General features: G+C 35.3%; 1 protein-coding gene across 18 annotated transcripts in view; it reads right to left on the bottom strand.

The window, feature by feature from the left end:
* LOC145258337 (protein spire homolog 1-like) overlaps positions 1-19,190 on the bottom strand; it is a 559,588-nt gene that overhangs the window by 229,319 nt on the left and 311,079 nt on the right. For all 18 annotated transcript variants that reach the window (XM_080116504.1, XM_080116505.1, XM_080116506.1 and 15 more), the window contains exon 6: positions 11,506-11,667. In XM_080116504.1, coding sequence (XP_079972630.1) covers positions 11,506-11,667 — 162 coding nt within the window. The remainder of the gene's footprint in view (positions 1-11,505; positions 11,668-19,190) is intronic.

Below are 19,190 nucleotides of genomic sequence, written 5' to 3'. Positions count from 1 at the left end.
TGAGTGCGCGTATCCTGTGTATGTATATGTACGTGAAGAAGCATTTGTGGTAGTGCGCGAGTTTTATATACATGTATGTTCGCGTATACGAGTGTGTTCGTGGGGTGGCGTGGAAGGACTAAGTTTTGAATAGAGGCCACACAAGTTGCTGACCATTCCAAGTCGAAAATGTTGGAAGGGTCATATTCAGATAGATCTTTACCTTAATGGTTATACCCGTGCCCCTTACCCCCGCTGCTAACTCTGCCTGCTCACTCATGTTTTCTCTATCATTCACACTGAGGAAGATCGAAGGATCGGTCGAAAATTATGTGCTTTTGAAGGAAACATTCTTATTTTTTTTTCAAAAGACTTTTTGTATTCCTACACGTCAACACACAGGAAATAAATACAGAAAAGATATAAACATTCATATATTTTTCGTATTGATTTTTTATTCATACATATTTATATATATATATATATATATATATATATATAGATATAGATAGATAGATATAGCCTTCATAGATTTGTATTAGCTAAAAACACAGAGTGTGTTTGTTAAAAGTTGAGGAACGAGCAGTCAACCTTTTCTGGTTATTTCCGCAAGCTGCTGAGAGGGCTCAATAAACTGCAGGTCAATAAATACAGAAGCATCCAAAAGTTTTTGTGTTTCAAGTTCCTTATATCTTTAAATATTTATCCGTGACGTTTGGTTTGATTGTTTTGTAGAGAAGATGTGACGGGACACCGGACGATGCCGGGTGTCCCGTTCAGCTAGGTGAAGATAAGAATGCTTATGGCCGGGAGGGGGGGGCGGGCGTGCTGATACTGTGTCAAAGATTAAGACAAGAGTTTATGAGATCCTCGGGAGACATATCTGTTTTAATGGCGGAAAAAAAAGGAGATTATTTTTATAGTTGGATCTGGCGAGAATGAGTTTTAACTAACGTAATTGATTCGGACAGTCTCGAGAATTGGGTTCCAAAATGTCTGCTCGGAGTCGGGGACCCGTGGTGCTTTAACTCAGAGACCACCAAGCTAGTTTGACAGATATGTTCACAAAACAATAGAGAAATAAGAAAATAGAGGGATAGAAAAAGAAATTCACAAGAGAAGAAAGAGGGGGGAATAGAAGATAATGGAGAAAAGGAAGGAAGATGCTTTTGATATAAACAACGATTGTCTACTCGGAAAAAGGAGAGTTAGAAGGGTTTTGGCAGTCTTTGGTCAGCGAGCGAAGCGTACACATCGGCTCTTGCCCCGCCTGGGGTGAGAGGCAGGGGCAGAAATCTCAATAAGGACTAACTTGAAAAGAACTTGTTCTCAGCTAGAGAATTAACCTGAAATCTCAAGTACCTGCATCACGAAGCGCGGATAACGAAAACATGACTTTAAACAAATGTAGAATGATTGCAAATAATTATTTTATTTGGTTTAAACGAAAATGACCTCAGAATTTTTTCTTTGTTTTTCGATTGCCGGCATAAGTGAAGATGCAGTTTATTTCAGGTATGCCCTGACGCCAGACGGCGAAGATGCAGACATAAAACCAGAGTGACGGCCGAAGAGGACAATGTTGCCACACGGACTTGGGGTCATGCACGTTTAACGTGCCTGGAGCAGCGGAGGTATGTTTTCCAGGGACCAGTACGAGTCTGGTCACGCTGGAGGGGTCCACCACTAGACGACGCAGGCCCGGGACATCGTTCTCGTTACAACGTGATGCGCGTGACGCGTCCGTTACAAGAAATGTTTTTGGTTTTGGCTTTGTAGAACATGATTGAGTTCTGAAAAAGGAAGGGTGGGGGGAACAAAAAAAAAAAAACAATAACATTAATGTTTGGCGTATTTTAGGTCAGGAAGTTAGTATTTTCAGACATTCTCCCGCCACGCATGACTTCTTGTTATGGCTGTGACGTTACCCACGTCTCAAATATGCATGCGAAATGATGTCACTATAAGGAAAGAGAATACATTAGAGAGGATGATTACCTTGAGACGTGGGTGATGTCACAACAGTAACAAGAAGTCACGCATGGCGGGAGAATGATGAAATAAATGTTGGTAGAAAAAAAAAGAGGGAGAGGAAGTCCATTCTTATTCTTTGTATACTTTGTGACTGAGGCTACAACATGTTGGGTCTACATGTGTAAACGTAACATTACATGGCAAGTGAACATATGTCAACAATCAATGAAACAGTTTTATCCTCAAATGGCTTTTAAGATTTGTCATCATTCATTCCATTCGCTTTATTAGTGTTCATATTATTTTATATACATTCCCCCTACCTGTAAAAATTTAACTCCAAAAACTCATCTTTCTACCACAAATGCAAAGAACTTTCCTTTTGTCCGAGGAGTACTGAAACAGACCAGTCTCGGAACAACCAACTGAAACAAATTCAATCCTTTAGTTGGTTTGAATAGCTATAAATCGTCCAGTCATCATTAGCCACTTTCTAGGAGTATTCTTTCTAGAAAAGAAATTTTTCTTGATTTTAGTTTTAAAACAATTTGTGTTCCAATAATAATTTAGTAATCAAATAACATAAAAATTACATTTTAATTTTAAAATCCTATTTAAAGAATGACAATTTAATTTGGATAAAATAAAAAATTGGTAAAAAAGAATTAATAGTGGTAAAAATAAAAAAAAATTGTGATAAAAAAAATATATAGTAAAAAGAAAAAATATATTTGGGGTAAAAAGATAAAATATATTTGGGGTAAAAAGATAAAATATATTTGGGGTAAAAAGAAAAAATATATTTGGGGTAAAAAGAAAAATATATTTGAGGTAAAAAGAAAAATATATTTGAGGTAAAAAGAAAAATATATTTGAGGTAAAAAGAAAAAAATATATTTTGGGTAAAAAGAAAAAAATATATTTTGGGTAAAAAGAAAAAATGTATTTTGGGTAAAAAGAAAAAAATGTATTTTGGGTAAAAAGAAAAAAATATATTTTGAGTAAAAAGAAAAAAAAAATATTTTGAGTAAAAAGAAAAAAAATATATATTTTGGCTAAAAAGAAAATATATTTTGAGTAAAAAGAAAATATATTTTGGGTAAAAAAATTTTGGATAAAAAAAAAAATTGGATAAAATAAAAAATTGGTAAAAAAAAGTAATTGTGGTAAAAATAAAAAAAATGTGATAAGAAAAAAAAATATATGTAAAAAAAAAATATATTTTGGGTAAAAAGAAAAAAATATATTTTGGGTAAAAAGAAAAAAAATATATTTTGGGTAAAAAGAAAAAAAATATATTTTGGGTAAAAAGAAAATAATTTTAGATAAAAAAACTTTTGGGTAAAAAGAAAAAAACTTTTGGGTAACAAGAAAAAAATTTTGGGTAACAAGAAAAAAGATTTTGAGTAACAAGAAAAAAAATTTGGGTAAAAAGAAAAAAATTTTGGGTAAAAAGAAAAAAATTTTGGGTAACAAGAAAAAGATTTTGGGTAACAAGAAAAAAGATTTTGAGTAACAAGAAAAAAAATTTGGGTAAAAAGAAAAAAATTTGGGTAAAAAGAAAAAAATTTTGCATAAAAAAAATTTGGATAAAAAAAATTTGGATAAAAAAAATTTGGATAAAAAAAATTTGGATAAAAAAAATTTGGATAAAAAAAATTTGGATAAAAAAAATTTGGATAAAAAAAATTTGGATAAAAAAAATTTGGATAAAAAAATTTGGATAAAAAAAATTTGGATAAAAAAAATTTTGGATAAAAAAAGATTTTGGATAAAAAAAAGATTTTGAATAAAAAAAGATTTTGGATAAAAAAAGATTTTGGATAAAAAAAGATTTTGGATAAAAAAGATTTTGGATAAAAAAGATTTTGGATAAAAAAAGATTTTGGATAAAAAAAAGATTTTGGATAAAAAAAAGATTTTGGATAAAAAAAAGATTTTGGATAAAAAAAAGATTTTGGATAAAAAAAAGATTTTGGATAAAAAAAAGATTTTGGATAAAAAAAGATTTTGGATAAAAAAAAGATTTTGGATAAAAAAAAATTTTGGGTAAAAAGAAAAAACAAATTTGGTAAAAAGAAAAAAAGTTCATTTGAATAATAAGAAAAAAATTGTATGTAAGTGTTGCATGTGTGTGGGGGGGGGGGGACTGGCAAGTGCGTCATACACCCTTATAAAATAATTGTTGTGACAATGTGTATTTTGTAAAAAAAAAAAAAAAAAATGAAGCATTTTAAATATTTTTTTTTTTTTAGTATTAAACTGCAAGGAAAGGACAAAGAAATCATGCGAAAGTAAAAACAAATCATTTCAAACAAATCAACCACAATAATTCATTCATTTCAATTTATACGAATTATTATTGACGATGCAAAGTATTTCAAGCTGAATGACAAAACAATTAATGCACAAAATACAACAGAAATTCAAAGAATAAGAACATTAAGGACCTTTGGCATAATGGAAAAAAAAATGCTAAGCAATAATCATTGCTTAGTGATAGTTTTTTTCTGGAAGTTGAAGGTTCAATCCTCAGCAGAGGCAATACTAATACAGTTACAAATTACTCAGTCATATATATATATATATATATATATATATATATATATATATATATATATATATATATATATATATATACTTCGGAATAGTTTTTATTTAACAATCAGTGGTTATGTAAACGTGAGATTGTAGGTTTACAAAATATTACTGGCAGTAATATTCTATAAGTTATCCCATCCAAACAAGAATTGCTCGATATGCAAGATAGAGCAAATAAATTAAAGTGTAATTCAATGAATTTCAAAAAACTCTCATTGAAATGAAATGAAGTGGTTGAGTTTCATATCAAAGAATTTTTATTATTCTAAGCAAGACAAAGAATGTTTTAGAAAATTAATCTCCTTAACCTATAGGGTTTCGATGTCTACCATCTTATCAGAGGAGAGAAAATATTAGCAAATAGTTATAAAAGGTATGCACCCTATTTGCTAAAGTCAGTGAGACATGGAAGACATGACTTTAGCAAATAGGGTGTATACCTTTATAACTATTTGCTAATATTTTCTCTCCTCTGATAAGATGGTAGACATCAAAACCCTATAGGTTAAGGAGATTAATTTTCTAAAACATTCTTTGTCTTGCTTAGAATAATAAAAATTCTTTGATATGAAACCCAACCACTTCATTTCATTTCAATGAGAGTTTTTTGAAATTCATTGAATTACAATTTAAATTATATATATATATATATATATATATATATATATATATATTATATATGCGAGCTCCAATTCAAAAACAAGGATAATGATGTCATAAAATACAAAGCACTTTGATACAACATAATCCAAGATGTAAATATCGTTTGAAATAATAATTTTATATCCAGGTAATTAAGCACTCTAGTAAATTTTTCTCTCATAAAACTTATTTCGATGCCTCTGTTAAGTCTCAAAAGAGAAAGAATACCCTTTACATGAGGCATCTGCATGTGTAATGGTGTTGGGAGGGTTGCGCAATCATCAACCATACCTCTCCTGAATCGGCACTGCTTGAGTCCAATCGCAAGGAGAAGACCAGGACGACTGGAAACAATGACCAAGATAAGCAGAGAGCACATACATCCCCTGGAAGTCCCAAATGACCACCCATCTGATACTGGCCAGGCTCATCGTTGCTTTACTTTGATGATCTGATGAAAACCGGTGTGTCTAACGTGATTATGCCAGATGTGGCAGCAATACTCCATGCATGGGCGAACGATGGTCTTGTAGATGTACAGAATACTCTCAGGTGAGTAGTTTTCTAGCACGATAGAGGGAGCCCACCTTCTTGCAGTGTCCTCAATGTATTTGTTCCAGTTCATATTTCCTGTGAATGTTAGACCAAGGAGTTTGAAGGAAGAATTCTCAGGTAGGGCGTTATTTGTCATGGATAACCGGTGGTTGAAGAGGCGGCTTGTAATTGTTAAAGGAGAGCAGCTTAGTTTTACTAGTCTTACATGTTAACATTCATTTGCATGTCTATACGGTCTAGAGGTCACAAAATGGCCTGCTCAGAACTAAACTGAAATTTAAAGATTCCAATTTTATTTGTCCACAAAAAAAACAAACAAAAAAACTCTTACGTTGTTGAAGGAGGCTTCATAATTCTTCAGCTTTTAATAAGCATCAATTCTAAGAGAACACAAAAAACCAACAACATGTCCTCATTAACCGCGCCAACAAGTGGAAGCCCCCCCCCCCATCCTTACACACAGCGTTCAGTGTTTAGCAGGTGAGAGAGAGTAATTAATTTGGACAATGACAACAGCGAGCAATTAGACCTACATGTTTGTCTTTCTCCCAGGTGAGTTAACGGGGCGGGGGGGGGGTAGCTGGGGGGGGAATATCTATAAGCCAAGAAAAAGAAGAAAATGAAATGGAATTTATTTCATTTGGGGAATTAGAATTGAAAAAATAACTTTTTTTTACATGCTGACTTTTAGAACATGTATTTCCAAACTTACAGCACAATCAGACCCCCCCCGTTATGGAAGTTAAGCAACGTTGAACTTGGTCAGTACCAAAATGGGTGACCATTTTAGAATACCAGGTACTGTATGTGCTCTCCACTTATCCCGGCATTGTTCCCAGTTGTTTAGCACTTCTTGCCAATGGATTCAGTGCTGATTTAAGAGAGGTGTGGTTAGGGCTAGAGTTGGGGTTGCGCAACCCTTGCCTCACAATGACACGTACAGTTACTCCTTGAGACTGAATGGAGGCAACAAACTATTTCCAAACTATCTACGATCCAGTAGTTATCTCACTGCTGATGCAATTCTCTATCTATATAAAAGCCAAGTACGTCCGATGATGGAGCACACTTGCCACATCTGGGCAGGAGCTGCTAAAAACAGCCAATCCTACCTTGACAGAGTACAAAATAAACTTGATAGCTTAGTGGAGGATGCCCTTTTCTCTTCCCTGCAACCTCTCTCCCACAGAGGAGAAACGTTGCGAGCCTGTCTTCGTTTTATCATTATTTCCATAGCAAGTGCTCGTCTGAGCTCCAATCTTTTGTCCCCCTCACCAATCTTTCACGAAAAATACCAGTCTAGCTGAAACCACTGTCAATAATTTTCCCCCCGCTCTTTATCAAAACATAGATTCCATGAACAAAGCTTCTTTCTTAGAAGTGCACACCTGTGGAACTCGCTTCTGTTTGCCTGTTTCCCACCTGACTACAACTTGGATGTCTTCAAGTCCAACATAAACAAATTCCTGATAAACCGCTCCTTAAGTAGGACACTTTATCAAATCTCCATTACTAACGATTACTACGATACTATCCATTGATTACTGTACACACAATAACCCTTATCCCCGAATGGCTTCCGGGCCTTGATAAGTTGTGACCACCATGTAAAAAATTAGAATCTACTCCACCCTGTGCTCTCTTAAGAAAATAGTTAAAAAAGTAGTCAAGCAACATGCAATAATTTATGTCCCTGGTATTCGCAATCTTCAAGGTGTTCACATCTAGGAAAAATGTACTTTCCCAATTTTCCGTAAATTTGCTTTTCACTATAGATGCTTACTCTCTACTTGATGAATTTTTCGTAATTTTTGGATATATTACTATTTTCGACATGACAATTAACTACTGTTGTTTTTGCTTAAAACCATGCATTTAAAAAAAAAATCAATCCGTCGACCATCTTAACAAGCACCATAACTTTTTATATTAATCCATTAAACACCAAAAAAAATATATATAAAAGTAAAAGTGTCTGTCTGTCTGTCTCTGTGTGTGTACATTTCCCTACGCAATAACTGTCAATTTTTAGTCTACAGACTCGAAATTTGATATACAGGGTACTGAGATTTGGGAAAATCGATGTGATCGGTTTTCGGCCAGAAATTTGGTGATTAAGGGGTCAAAGTTCAATGATTTGACCTTTGAGAACTCTACCAAACTCCTCCGACAATTTTGAGTCTACACACTTGAAATTTTAGATATAGGTTCCTTGCACATGGATCTAACTTAATAACTTGATTTGAGCCCAAAACAATAAATTTTAAGGGGTCATAATGGGGGTCAAAGTTTAAAAAAATTGACCGCTTTTTTTTCTTTTTGCTCAACATACACATCCAAATACCTGGGCAACGCCGGGTAACCCTTGCTAGTATATATAAAAATGACAAATGTTTCGTTTAACAGATGTAGTGAAATGGTTAAAATTAATTCAGAAAAAAATTTAAATATTTTCTTCTTTTACAAAATAAGATTTTATTTTATACGTTATAGTTAATGCTGAAAACAACAACTAATGCTTAATAATTTTAGTGCTTGTTAAGAATAGAGTCGACAAATCGATTTTTTTTATTTTTTTAAAAGATGTGGTTTTAACTAAAAATAACAGTACTTACTTTGTTATTTAGAAACTAGTAATATATCCAAAAATTACAAAAATTCATCGAGTTGAACAAATGCTATTGTGTTTTTTGTAAAAACAAGTCTATCACTACGGTCTGAAACAGTACATCAGCCATTAAAGTGGAAAGAAGGAAGATAAGTCAGTTTAGCAAAAAAAAAAAAAAAAAAAAAAAAAAAAATTCAAACGGCAAAAACAATAAGTTATCTAGATTAAATAAAATTTATTTTCATTAATATTAAATTTTTTTAAAAACAGCAATAGAAACAGTGATTTCAATTTTGTTTTTGTAAATTAATATTAAAATGGACATCAAGACAGTTCCTCACTCTTTCTATAATCCAGACCTTGCGCTCTGTGACTTTTGGTTATTCCCTAAGCTCAAAGAAAACCCTAGCAGCTGTCGTTATGAGACAATTGACACATTCACACAGGAAGACTTCTATGGGGTTTTCCAGAAGCTGTGGAAATGGTACAACAAGTGCATTGCAGCCGGAGGTGATCACTTCAAAGGGCACTAGAGTTTCATGTGTGTACTATCAATAAAACTGCCCATACGAATAAGGTTTGGAAATTTATTGAAGGCACGTTGTATATATTGGAGATTATTCTGATTGGTTGGTTGGTTGTTTTTGTTTTACGGCATATCAACCCTTTTCGGGTTATTTAATGCCGAATCCAAAAATTTTGAAGAAAAATTTTTTTAATAGAATATATTTGTTGTTTTGACGTCGGTTTCTATTTAACCCATAGTTGGGACCCTAACAGGTGCTACCACTCCTGGTCAGAGTGGACCTAGGAGCAATGGTAATTAAAGGGTGGCTCCAAACTCCCCAAAGCCCACAAGCTGGGGCCTCACCACTGGATATAGTTTAAGGTCATATCCAGGACCCCCATTGAGGGACTTTTACCCTCTGCAGGGGGGCAGTCGACGTATTCTAATGCCCCACCGACAGGGTCAGAGATTATTCTGAGAATCTATAGAAATATTGTTGCATTGGTGTAAGGAAGAGGAAGAGAGATTTTATCAAGCATTTCTTTTAAAACGAAATTACTTATCTTAAAACCAATTTTTGGACAACATGGACTTGGATGATGAGGACAACTTGAAAAGTGACTCTTAACCTGTTTGCAATCCCCTTCACCTGATGAAGGTTAATAAGGACAGCTGTCTCGAAAGACAAAATCATGTTAGACCAAAACTTCCAAAGTGTTATGCTCCAGACAACAAAATAAAATGATGACCCCCCCCCTTTTTATTAATTTATCGGTAATAGTCAGCTAACATACTTCCTAATTTCTAGTGTGTCTGCTACCGGAAGGTAAATCAGTTCCTTCACTTTTTTTTTTCTCTCATGACTGTATCTCCCCAGCGGATGTACTTTTTTTTTTTTTTTTTTTACTGTTTTCCAATCGTTCTTTTTTTTTTTTTTTTTTTTACTGTTTTCCAATCATTCTTTTTTTTTTTTTTTTACTGTTTTCCAATCGTTCTTTTTTTTTTTTTACTTAATTAACATTGAAAAGTTTTTTTTGGTTTTAGTTAAATTATCAATGGCTTTACTTCGCAAACAAAGATTCTTTGAAGGTGGTTGTCCACGTCAACTGCAGGCACGTTTGTGACTGATGAGCCCAATGCGAGACAAGCAGGCTCGGCCACAGCGGCTGCATTCAAAAGTTCCATCAGTTGCGGTTGCTGAGACTTCCCGAATCTTCCTCTTGTAGCGTCTTTCGTGCAGGATCTAGTTGAATTAAGAATTATTGAAATTCATTTTTTTTTTTAATTTCTTTTTTTAAGGAATTATTGAAAACACTTTTTGTGCTTATTTTTTTTTACAGAAGAATTAAAACTATCGCTTTACAATACAAATACTAAAAGCAATAAAAGTGAAGGAAACTGATTTGCCTTGTCACTGCTCCCGGTAGCAGACACACCGGAAGTTAGGAAGTACGCTAGCTGACTATTACCAATTTATCAAATGTTTAAAAACAAAGACATATAATGAAATTTTTTTTTTTTCTTATTCCATGGAGTTTCAAAACATTAGTCTTTTTCTTCAGAGGAAATTTGCTCTGACGAAAACGTATAATTTTTGGAAACTCCATGGAACAGGAAAAAATTTTTTCATAATATTTTCAAATATTTGATGAATCAATAAATAATGTAAATTTTTTAAAATCAATTTTAATGCTCTATCTATGATATCAAGTATCCCATTATCACAACAGGAGCTAATATAGAATGTTCACACACACACGTTTTATATATATATATATATATATATATATATATATACATATAATTGATATGTAGTTTGCTTGAAGCATTGTGTGGGATAGGTATGTAGTAGAGATTTAGAAGGCTATTACAATTATTCATTCCTTGCATTGTGATAGCCTTCTAAATCTCTACTACATATGTGTGTATATATATATATATATATATATATATATAAAAGCATACTGATCTCGGAACAGGAAAAATTCTTTGAGAGAGAGAGGTTTGTCCCATTTACATTATGTGCATCTGTCTCCTCATTTTGTGTCCACCGGTTTAAACTGTCAGTCATAAAAAGGAAGACTTTACTTCTTCCGGAAATCACATACTTTCACTAACTTCCATTAAATAAAGGTTAAATTATAACCTCCCATCCATCAATCATTCCTCCATTCAATTAACAGCTCTTGTTATGTAATAAATCGGCCTCTGCCCCCCCCCTGAAACTTTGACTATTTTTCATTTAGCTTAATCATCCAGTAATTTCCTGTGTCACCGACTGTATTAACATGCAAAAGTTTAAATGTAATGTGAACAGACATCTTGCTGCTCAACTCCCTACTTAGGGTGTCCCTAAGTCAAAGCAGACCCTTACCTCTCAGTATCAATGTGCTTCGTTTGAGGTGGAGAAAAAATTTTTAAAAATGGGGGGAGGGGGATATTTAAATTCATTATGAAAATTTTCATAGACTTGATGGATATCTGAAGCAAACCTTAAATCAGAAGCAGAACAAGGCGTCAAAAGTCAACAAACACAATAAAACAAAACAAGGGATCACAAATGTCAAACGGGGGTCGCAAATGTCAAATGAGAAAGGTCACAAATGTCAAATAAGGAAGGTCACAAATCTGCACCTACCATGATTTTGTTAAGGGTGTATCTTTTGAAGACTATGTCCTTCATGAGCATCTCATAGGGAGTCATCTCATACTCCCCTTCCAAGGAGGAAGCACAGTGTTCAACTTTTTTCAGCTTGACACCGTGCCGCAACTGTTTCATTATTTGAATCCACAGACGAGCCTAGACGAAAATAAAATTTTGAATTAAAAAATAAAAAAAAAATTTTTTTTAAATCAAACAGGCCATTAATTTTAATGTAACATAGAAATATGCGTAGGATATGAGAGAAATATAGTTTTCTTGAAGCATTGCACACATTGTATGCTGATGACACGACCATCTATGGAAACACATCAAAGGCCGTAAATGACAAAGTTCTCCTTAATTCTCTCTCCTCTGATCTTGAGCACGTGGTAAAATGGGGGAAGAGGTGGCTGGTCACTTTTAATGCATTCAAAACCAAGCTTCTATCTTTACATCATCAAGGCTCTGATCCCCATCTGGCATCAATTGAAATGGATGGCTCTCATCTTGGAGAGGCTTCATGTTTTGACAAGCTTCTGGGTTTGACCTTTACTCCTGATCTGAAATGGAACACGTACATCAAATCTGTTGCCAGGGACACTGGGAAAATGGTGGGATCCTTCTACCGCTCCAGAAGATATCTCACTACTGATGCAATTCTCTATCTGTTTAAAATCCAAGAACGTCAAAGGATGGAGTACTGCTGCCACATCTGGGCAGGAGCTGCTAAAAACAGCCTATCCTGCCTTGACAGAGTACAAAATAGACTATGTGGTTTAATGGGGGATGCCCTTTTCTCTTCCCTGCAACCTCTCTCCCACAGAAGAGACGTTGCGAGCCTGTCTTTGTTTTATCGTTATTTCCATGGCAGGGCTCGTCTGAGCTCCAATCCCTCGTCCCCCCCCTCACCAATCTTTCACGAGAAACACCCGTCTGGCTGAAACTACTGTCAATAATTTTCCCCACTCTTTATCTGTGCCTAAATCCAAACGTAGATTCCATGAGCAAAGCTTCTTTCTTAGAACTGCACGCCAGTGGAACTCTCTGCCGCTTGCCTGTTTCCCACCTGACTACAACTTGGACGTCCTCAAGTCCAACATAAACAAACTCCTGACAAACCGCCCCCTTAAGTAAGACACTATCAAAACCCCCAATACTAATGATTACTACAATACTATCTCTATACACAAAATAACCCTTATCCCTGAGTGGCCTTCGGGCCTTGAAAAGTGGTGACCTCCACGTTAAAAAAAAACAAAAACAAAAAAAGATGTTTTAGAACGCTGTGATAGCGCAGGAAGGTGTAGGAAGCTGGAAAATTGAACTAAAGGAAAAAAAAGAGGAAACAAAAATGACAGCAAGACAGTTAGCAATTTTATAATTTACTAGCAAGCCGCCCTGCATTGCCCGGTCATAAAATACGCTTAAATATATTTTCTTTTATGTAGAATTTGTATTTATTATTATGAAGCAAATTCCCTGTTGATTTTTATACTGTACCCAATATATAGTAATGCTGCCTAGTAGTGATTTCAAAAGTTTTTTTGTTTTTTTTAAACTATGACTTCGGTGTCATCAAAAATCAAAATCAAAACATATAGCTCGCCAGCCTTACCCATTACCCTTTGAGCTATGTCCATACACACATAAAAGGTTTAAAAATAATGTTCAACCTATAAATGTATACTGCATTGGAGTGGTAAAATGATGCAACCATTTTTCCGTCAACCTTGGCAACAATAAAACAGAGTTTTTTTTTGTTTTTTTACTAAAAAGGAGTCACCACTTATTAAGGCCTGGAAGCCACTCAAGGATAAAGCTTAATGAGTATACAGTGGTCAAGGGGAACAAGTCGTAGTCATCGTTAATAGTGGCAATTTGGAAAATTGGATTACTTAAGGGGATGGCTCATCAAGAATTTGTTTACGTCGGACTTGAAGACAACCATATTGTAATCAGTTGGAAAGCAGGAAAATGGAACAGAGTTCCTCAGGCATGCAGTTTTAAAGAAACTTTGTTCAAGGAATAAAATTCCGTGCAGTATCCCAGCTTCAACAGAAACATTCCCCGAGTTGTACAAAATAAACCTGAAGCAGGTCGGAGGTTACATCAGCCAAAACAATGTGAAAATAACACTCAAGATGAGAACAGTAGTCCAAATAAATCCTCAAAAATACAGACGATGAATCATTATCTCAATAATTTCAAAACATGTCTATCAATTAATCATATTATTAACAAATTTGCTGAAAAAGAATTCCATCCACAGCAGACTGGTTCTTGACCGACCAGTTTCTTCCTCCATGCTCACATCTGAAGAATTTTCAAGCATCTTCATCCATTCTTTCAATGTGAACATACCATCAGAGTCTCCCATTTTGCACACATCTCTCTATATAGTCCATATTTAATTTTCCTCAGAGGTCATCAGACCTACGCCTATCCTTAAGATTCACATTACACATCCACCGTAACATTCTCACATAATTTCTCTTCATGCAACGCATGTCCTCAACTCTCAGTGACCAGGTTTCACTACCATATATCATCACACTGGGTACACATGCCTTGATTGACAGCGGTCGGGTTAACTAGTAATGGCAGGACGGTCAGTGTTCAATGTTATGCCAACTGAAGACGCCTCAATATTTTTCGATAAATCAACAACTTTTATAGGTTTTCAGCTATGCTGAACACGAATATCGCAGGGAAAATTAGCGCAGACAAATAGTTTTCGAGATATAAATACCTGTATTATGCATCATAATTTCTAGTAGTTTTACTTGGCCGCCATCTTTGTTGTGTGTTTTTTGTTTTTTTTTTTTACACAGGAATCACCACTTATCAAGGCCCGGAGGCCACTCGAGGATAAGAGTTAATGGGTATACATTAGTCAATGTGATTATAACACAGTAAACATAAGTAGTGGGAATTTTGTAAATTGGTTGGTTGGTTTTGTTTCACGGCATATCAACATTTTTCAGGTTATTTAATGCCGATTTGTAAATTGGATTACTTGGGGGGACAGTTCACAATAAAATGGGATAGTGCGCATGCGAAGACAATCTGTGCAGTTAAATCTACGAGATGCAAACGTTTATTCAATGTCATTTTTTTTTTCGAAATAACTCTCCCTCCCATGGTAAGAATGGCTTTCGGAATAAACCCCCCTCCCCATGTTAAGAACGGCTTTTGGAATTGCGTTGAGTTAACTCCACAGATTATCTTTATATCTTGAAAACTATTTGTCTGCACTAATTTTCCCTGTGATATTTGTTTTCAGCATACCCGAAAACCTATATAAGTCGTCATTTTTTAAGAAAATGTTGAGGCGTCTCCAGTTAGTGTAACGGTGAACATTGACCGGCAGGACTTCTCTGGCCAACTCCATCAACCCATAATTTTTGGAATCACACTTACACCTGACTATCCTAACCTCAATTGTTACAATAATCTTTAAAAAAAAAATAAAAAAAATAAAAAATTATTTTAAATAAAAAGCGCCACTAACAAACTTGCTTGACAGCTTTTTGACATTATATTCCATTACAAGATAAAGTTCCTATTTACAATGCCTCCCCACGGGACAGAGTTAGACACCAGGGTCGTTTTTTAACGTGGAGAAAAGGAACAAAAATAAAAATTGTCCCAGTCGTGAAGGATTTCTCCTCCACTGACAGAGAACAAGAAATTGAAGTGCAGCATCTGAAGAACAGATGGTATTTATTTGCTCCCCCACCGAGCAAATTAGGCACAAGGCCGATTTTTAATGTGAGGAGTGAAGGGAGGGGGAAGGGGAAAAGGGGACCAGCTCCCGAGAGGTGGGAAATGGGAGCTGGTTAAAGGTCAGACATGTGGGGTTGCCCCCACATCTGGTCTTTGCTAGTCATAGCTAGTCATAGCTAGCCATAGCTTGCAGCATCTGAAGAACAGATACTACACTTTGATCTTATCCCGAAGACCAACAAATGCATTACAAGATAAAGTTGCACATTACGTCAGCTCTTATTTTTGGAGGGTAGGGGGGGGGGAAGAAAGAAACTAAGCTGGCAGAAGTAGGACAATGAAAACATAATAGTGATAAAAATAATAAGGATGGACTCGAGAGAAAGATAAAGACCTGACCAGAGATAAATTAGTTTGGAAGTCAATTTCACAAAGATGTCGTTCAAGACATGTCATCATGTGAAGTGGACGTCAAAGACGATAAGGATTATGATGTATTAGAATGCTTGGGTTAGTAGATGTCGAGCTAGTCGGGTAAAAAGGTCGTTTGTAAGAAGGCCAATGAAGGAATGGACTTGAGAGGAAGGGGGATAAATAAAGACCTGGCCAGAGATAGATTAGTTAGGAAGCCAATTTTAAAAGTCATCCAACACATATCAGCATATGAAACGGATGTCACACTGAATACGAGAAAAGAAAAAAAAAGACACGTTAGAAAGAGGGATAAATAAAGACCTGACCAGAGATAGAATAGTTTGGAAGTCAATTTCGAAAATCCGTCCGACACATGCCAACATGTGAAACGGACGTTAAAGATAATGATTTAGCAAAAGATAACGTAGAAAAACACCCGTCTAGCTGAAACCACTGTCAAAAATTTTCCCCAGTCTTTATCCGTGCCAAAACCAAAACGTAGACTCCATTAACAAAGCTTCTTTCTTAGAAGTGCACGCCTGTGGAACTCTATTCCGTCCGCCTGTTTCCCACCTGACTACAACTTGGATGTCTTCAAGTCAAACATAAACAAATTCCTGATGAACTGCCCCCTTAAGTAGACACTTTACCAAATCTCAACATTAACGTACTGTACACGCAATAACCCTTATCCCTGAGTGGCTTCCGGGCTTTGATAAGTGTTGACCACCTTGTAAAAAAAAAAAAAAAGAAGTATGGAGGGATTGAAAAACAAATTTCTGCAACTTATTAAAACTCGAAGGAAATAAATTGGTCAAAAATAAAAAAGTTTTTTGTGGCCTGCATGAGCCTGTGGCCGCGTCTAAAACCCACAAGTAAAACGTAATTCTAAAGTAGCAATTCCACCTCTTGTACATTTGAAACTTGTTATTAACGATGGTGACGTTAACATGGGATCCTGGACTGAAAAATAATCGAAGGGGGAGAACGAGAGAGAATATACAAACGGGTAGTATGAATACGCATGCTGATGCGTAGATATTTGTGGTGACTAAGTTTTCAATTGTTATAAGAAACTTGTTTCGACCTGCATTGCCAGGAGCGGATTATGATGAAACATTTATAATTATAGACTTGTCATATTTATATAATAAGTGAAATTCCTACACTTCAAGAAGAAAAAAAAAAAACAGATGAGTGGAGACGGGGGGGGGGGCAGCTTTGAATGCATGCATGTTGGTCCCATGTTTACTTTCAATTCGGCTAGGGATTTTATCCTCGGCCCCTAAAATCAACAGAAATTAGAGCATTCCTGTAATAATCTGGTCCCCGTTGATTGCGGTGTAAGGCTGTTTCTGTGCAGTTCCAGGAGGTCCACCCTCCCAGGCTTTACCTTCTCTCTTTGAGAAAAGACTAGCCTGGGTACCTGACTTTGCCCGGGTGTTTAGAGATGTGTTTTGAGCAAAAAAAGTGGTTGTAGGCAGGCAGGCTTGAACCTGTACCACGAAGGAAAAAAGAATGTGAAAAAAAAAGAAAAAAAGTGACGTCTTTGCTGTTGCATCCATCGCTAAACTGAAAGTGGTAAAGGTTTAAATTAAAGCTAGTCAATCGAAAAGTGGGGTTGACTTTCGAAAATATCACCAGAAAAATCGACCCTTCCTTGTAGAAAAGTGCCCAGTTGAGGGTGAAGGAATTAATGTTTTTGGCCAATTTTTCGATATTTGTTGTCCAAAGGGTCGAGCCTCAAAATGATATTGATCTCGTGAAAATCCATCACCTCTGTCGAAAGTTTTAGGCATAGATACATACATTTAAACAGAAAGGTGAGATTTATATTATAGATTAGTTTATTGCTAATCACATGAGGCGCTCTTACTGGGGAATGCCGACGGGGCTGCCAGGGCACTTTTTGCAGGTTAGAATGACCCTCCTCAGGGGGAGTTCAAATCCAACTATCCGACCCTGGTGTTGGAGTGTAGCAGTGGGAGAAAACTAAATATAATCCACATTTACTTTTCAAATCATTTCCCAATTTTTTTTTTTTTTTTTTTTTTTTAATTTTCTTGGATGTCATACAAACTTTGATCATCACTTATTTGAAAATTATGCGACCATTTTTGTTTTCTATTATATATGACAGATGATAATATACTACAATGCCCCCCCCCAAGGTGGAGGTAATACCTAGGATGATGGGGGTCATGTCAGCAGAACAAAATACTACCAAAGGAGGAGGTAATACCTAGGACATTAGTCTCATGACAGAACAGATATTACATTATGTGATTTTCTTTTCTTATCTATTCTGACAGTTTCAGTTACCTTAGTTTCTGGTTGTATTTACTATTATTCTAATTCAGTTTGTGATTGGTCAGTACTATCTCATCATTTGAGTTGGTTTCTGCAACCAAAGATTTTCCTTACTATTTCATCTGTTTTCGCCACCGTTGCCATGCAGTGTACAAGTATACAATCCTGCCTTCGATTATAATTTTCCCAGTCTTTTTGCACTCTTTATCTGTGCCTAAACCTAAACGTAGATTCCACAAACAAAGCTCCTTTCTTAGAACTGCACACCTGTGGAACTCTCTTCCAATTGCCCACTCTCCGGCTGACTACAATCTGATTGTCTTCAAGTCCAATGTAAACAAGTTCTTGATGAACCATCCCCCTAAGTAATCCAATTTACAAAATTTCCACTACTTATGTTTACTACGCTATAATCACATCGACTAATGTATACCCATTAACCCTTATCCTCGAGTGGCTTCCGGGCAATCAGTAAAAAATAGCACAATCATACAGTTAATAGAAGTTCTTGTTGTGTCGTCCCCATAAATAATCAGATTCTACCCAATTTACACCATTAACGGTTACTATACTATCACCTTACATTTATTAACTCTTATCCTCGAATCGCTTTCAAACCTTGACTCCTAAGTAAAAAGAAAAACGTAAAGAAAAAAAAAAAAACAACAAAAAAAATGCTTCCAACAGACACACCAAATATTCATTTGTTTTGTGATTCATCGTAATAAAAGCATTTAGAACTCTGTCCCTCCACCCCCACCTCAATAAATGACCAAGAAAAAAAAAACTAAAAAAAAAAAAAAAAAAAAAAAAAAATGGAGGAATAAATTGTACTTAATTTTAAACTTTCTACAATTTCTAAATTATATTTCTCTTCATCTGTTTGTCCGTTACACTTTTTCTCAGAAACTACAGGGTGGAACAATAAATTTGTCGCCCTCAAGAAAACAGCACTACAGCTTTTTTTTTTTTTTTTTTTTTAACATGGAGGTCACCACTTATCAAGGCCCAGAAGCCACTTGGGGATAAGAGTTATTGCGTATACAGCAATGCAATGGGATGGTATCGTTGTATTAGTATCGGAGATTTGATAAAGTGTCATTACTTAAGGGGGCGGTTCATCAGGAATTTGTTTATGTTGGACTCTGAAGACATCCAGGTTGAAGTCAGGAGGGAAACAGGGAAGCGGCAGAGAGTTCCACAGGTGTGCACTTCTAAGAAGCTTTATT

This window comes from Euprymna scolopes, chromosome 33 (assembly GCF_053919585.1).
Source record: "Euprymna scolopes isolate OS-2025 chromosome 33, ASM5391958v1, whole genome shotgun sequence".
NCBI lineage: Eukaryota > Metazoa > Mollusca > Cephalopoda > Sepiida > Sepiolidae > Euprymna > Euprymna scolopes.
Note: the sequence above shows the minus strand (reverse complement) of the source record. Positions and strands in the feature narration are given on the sequence as shown.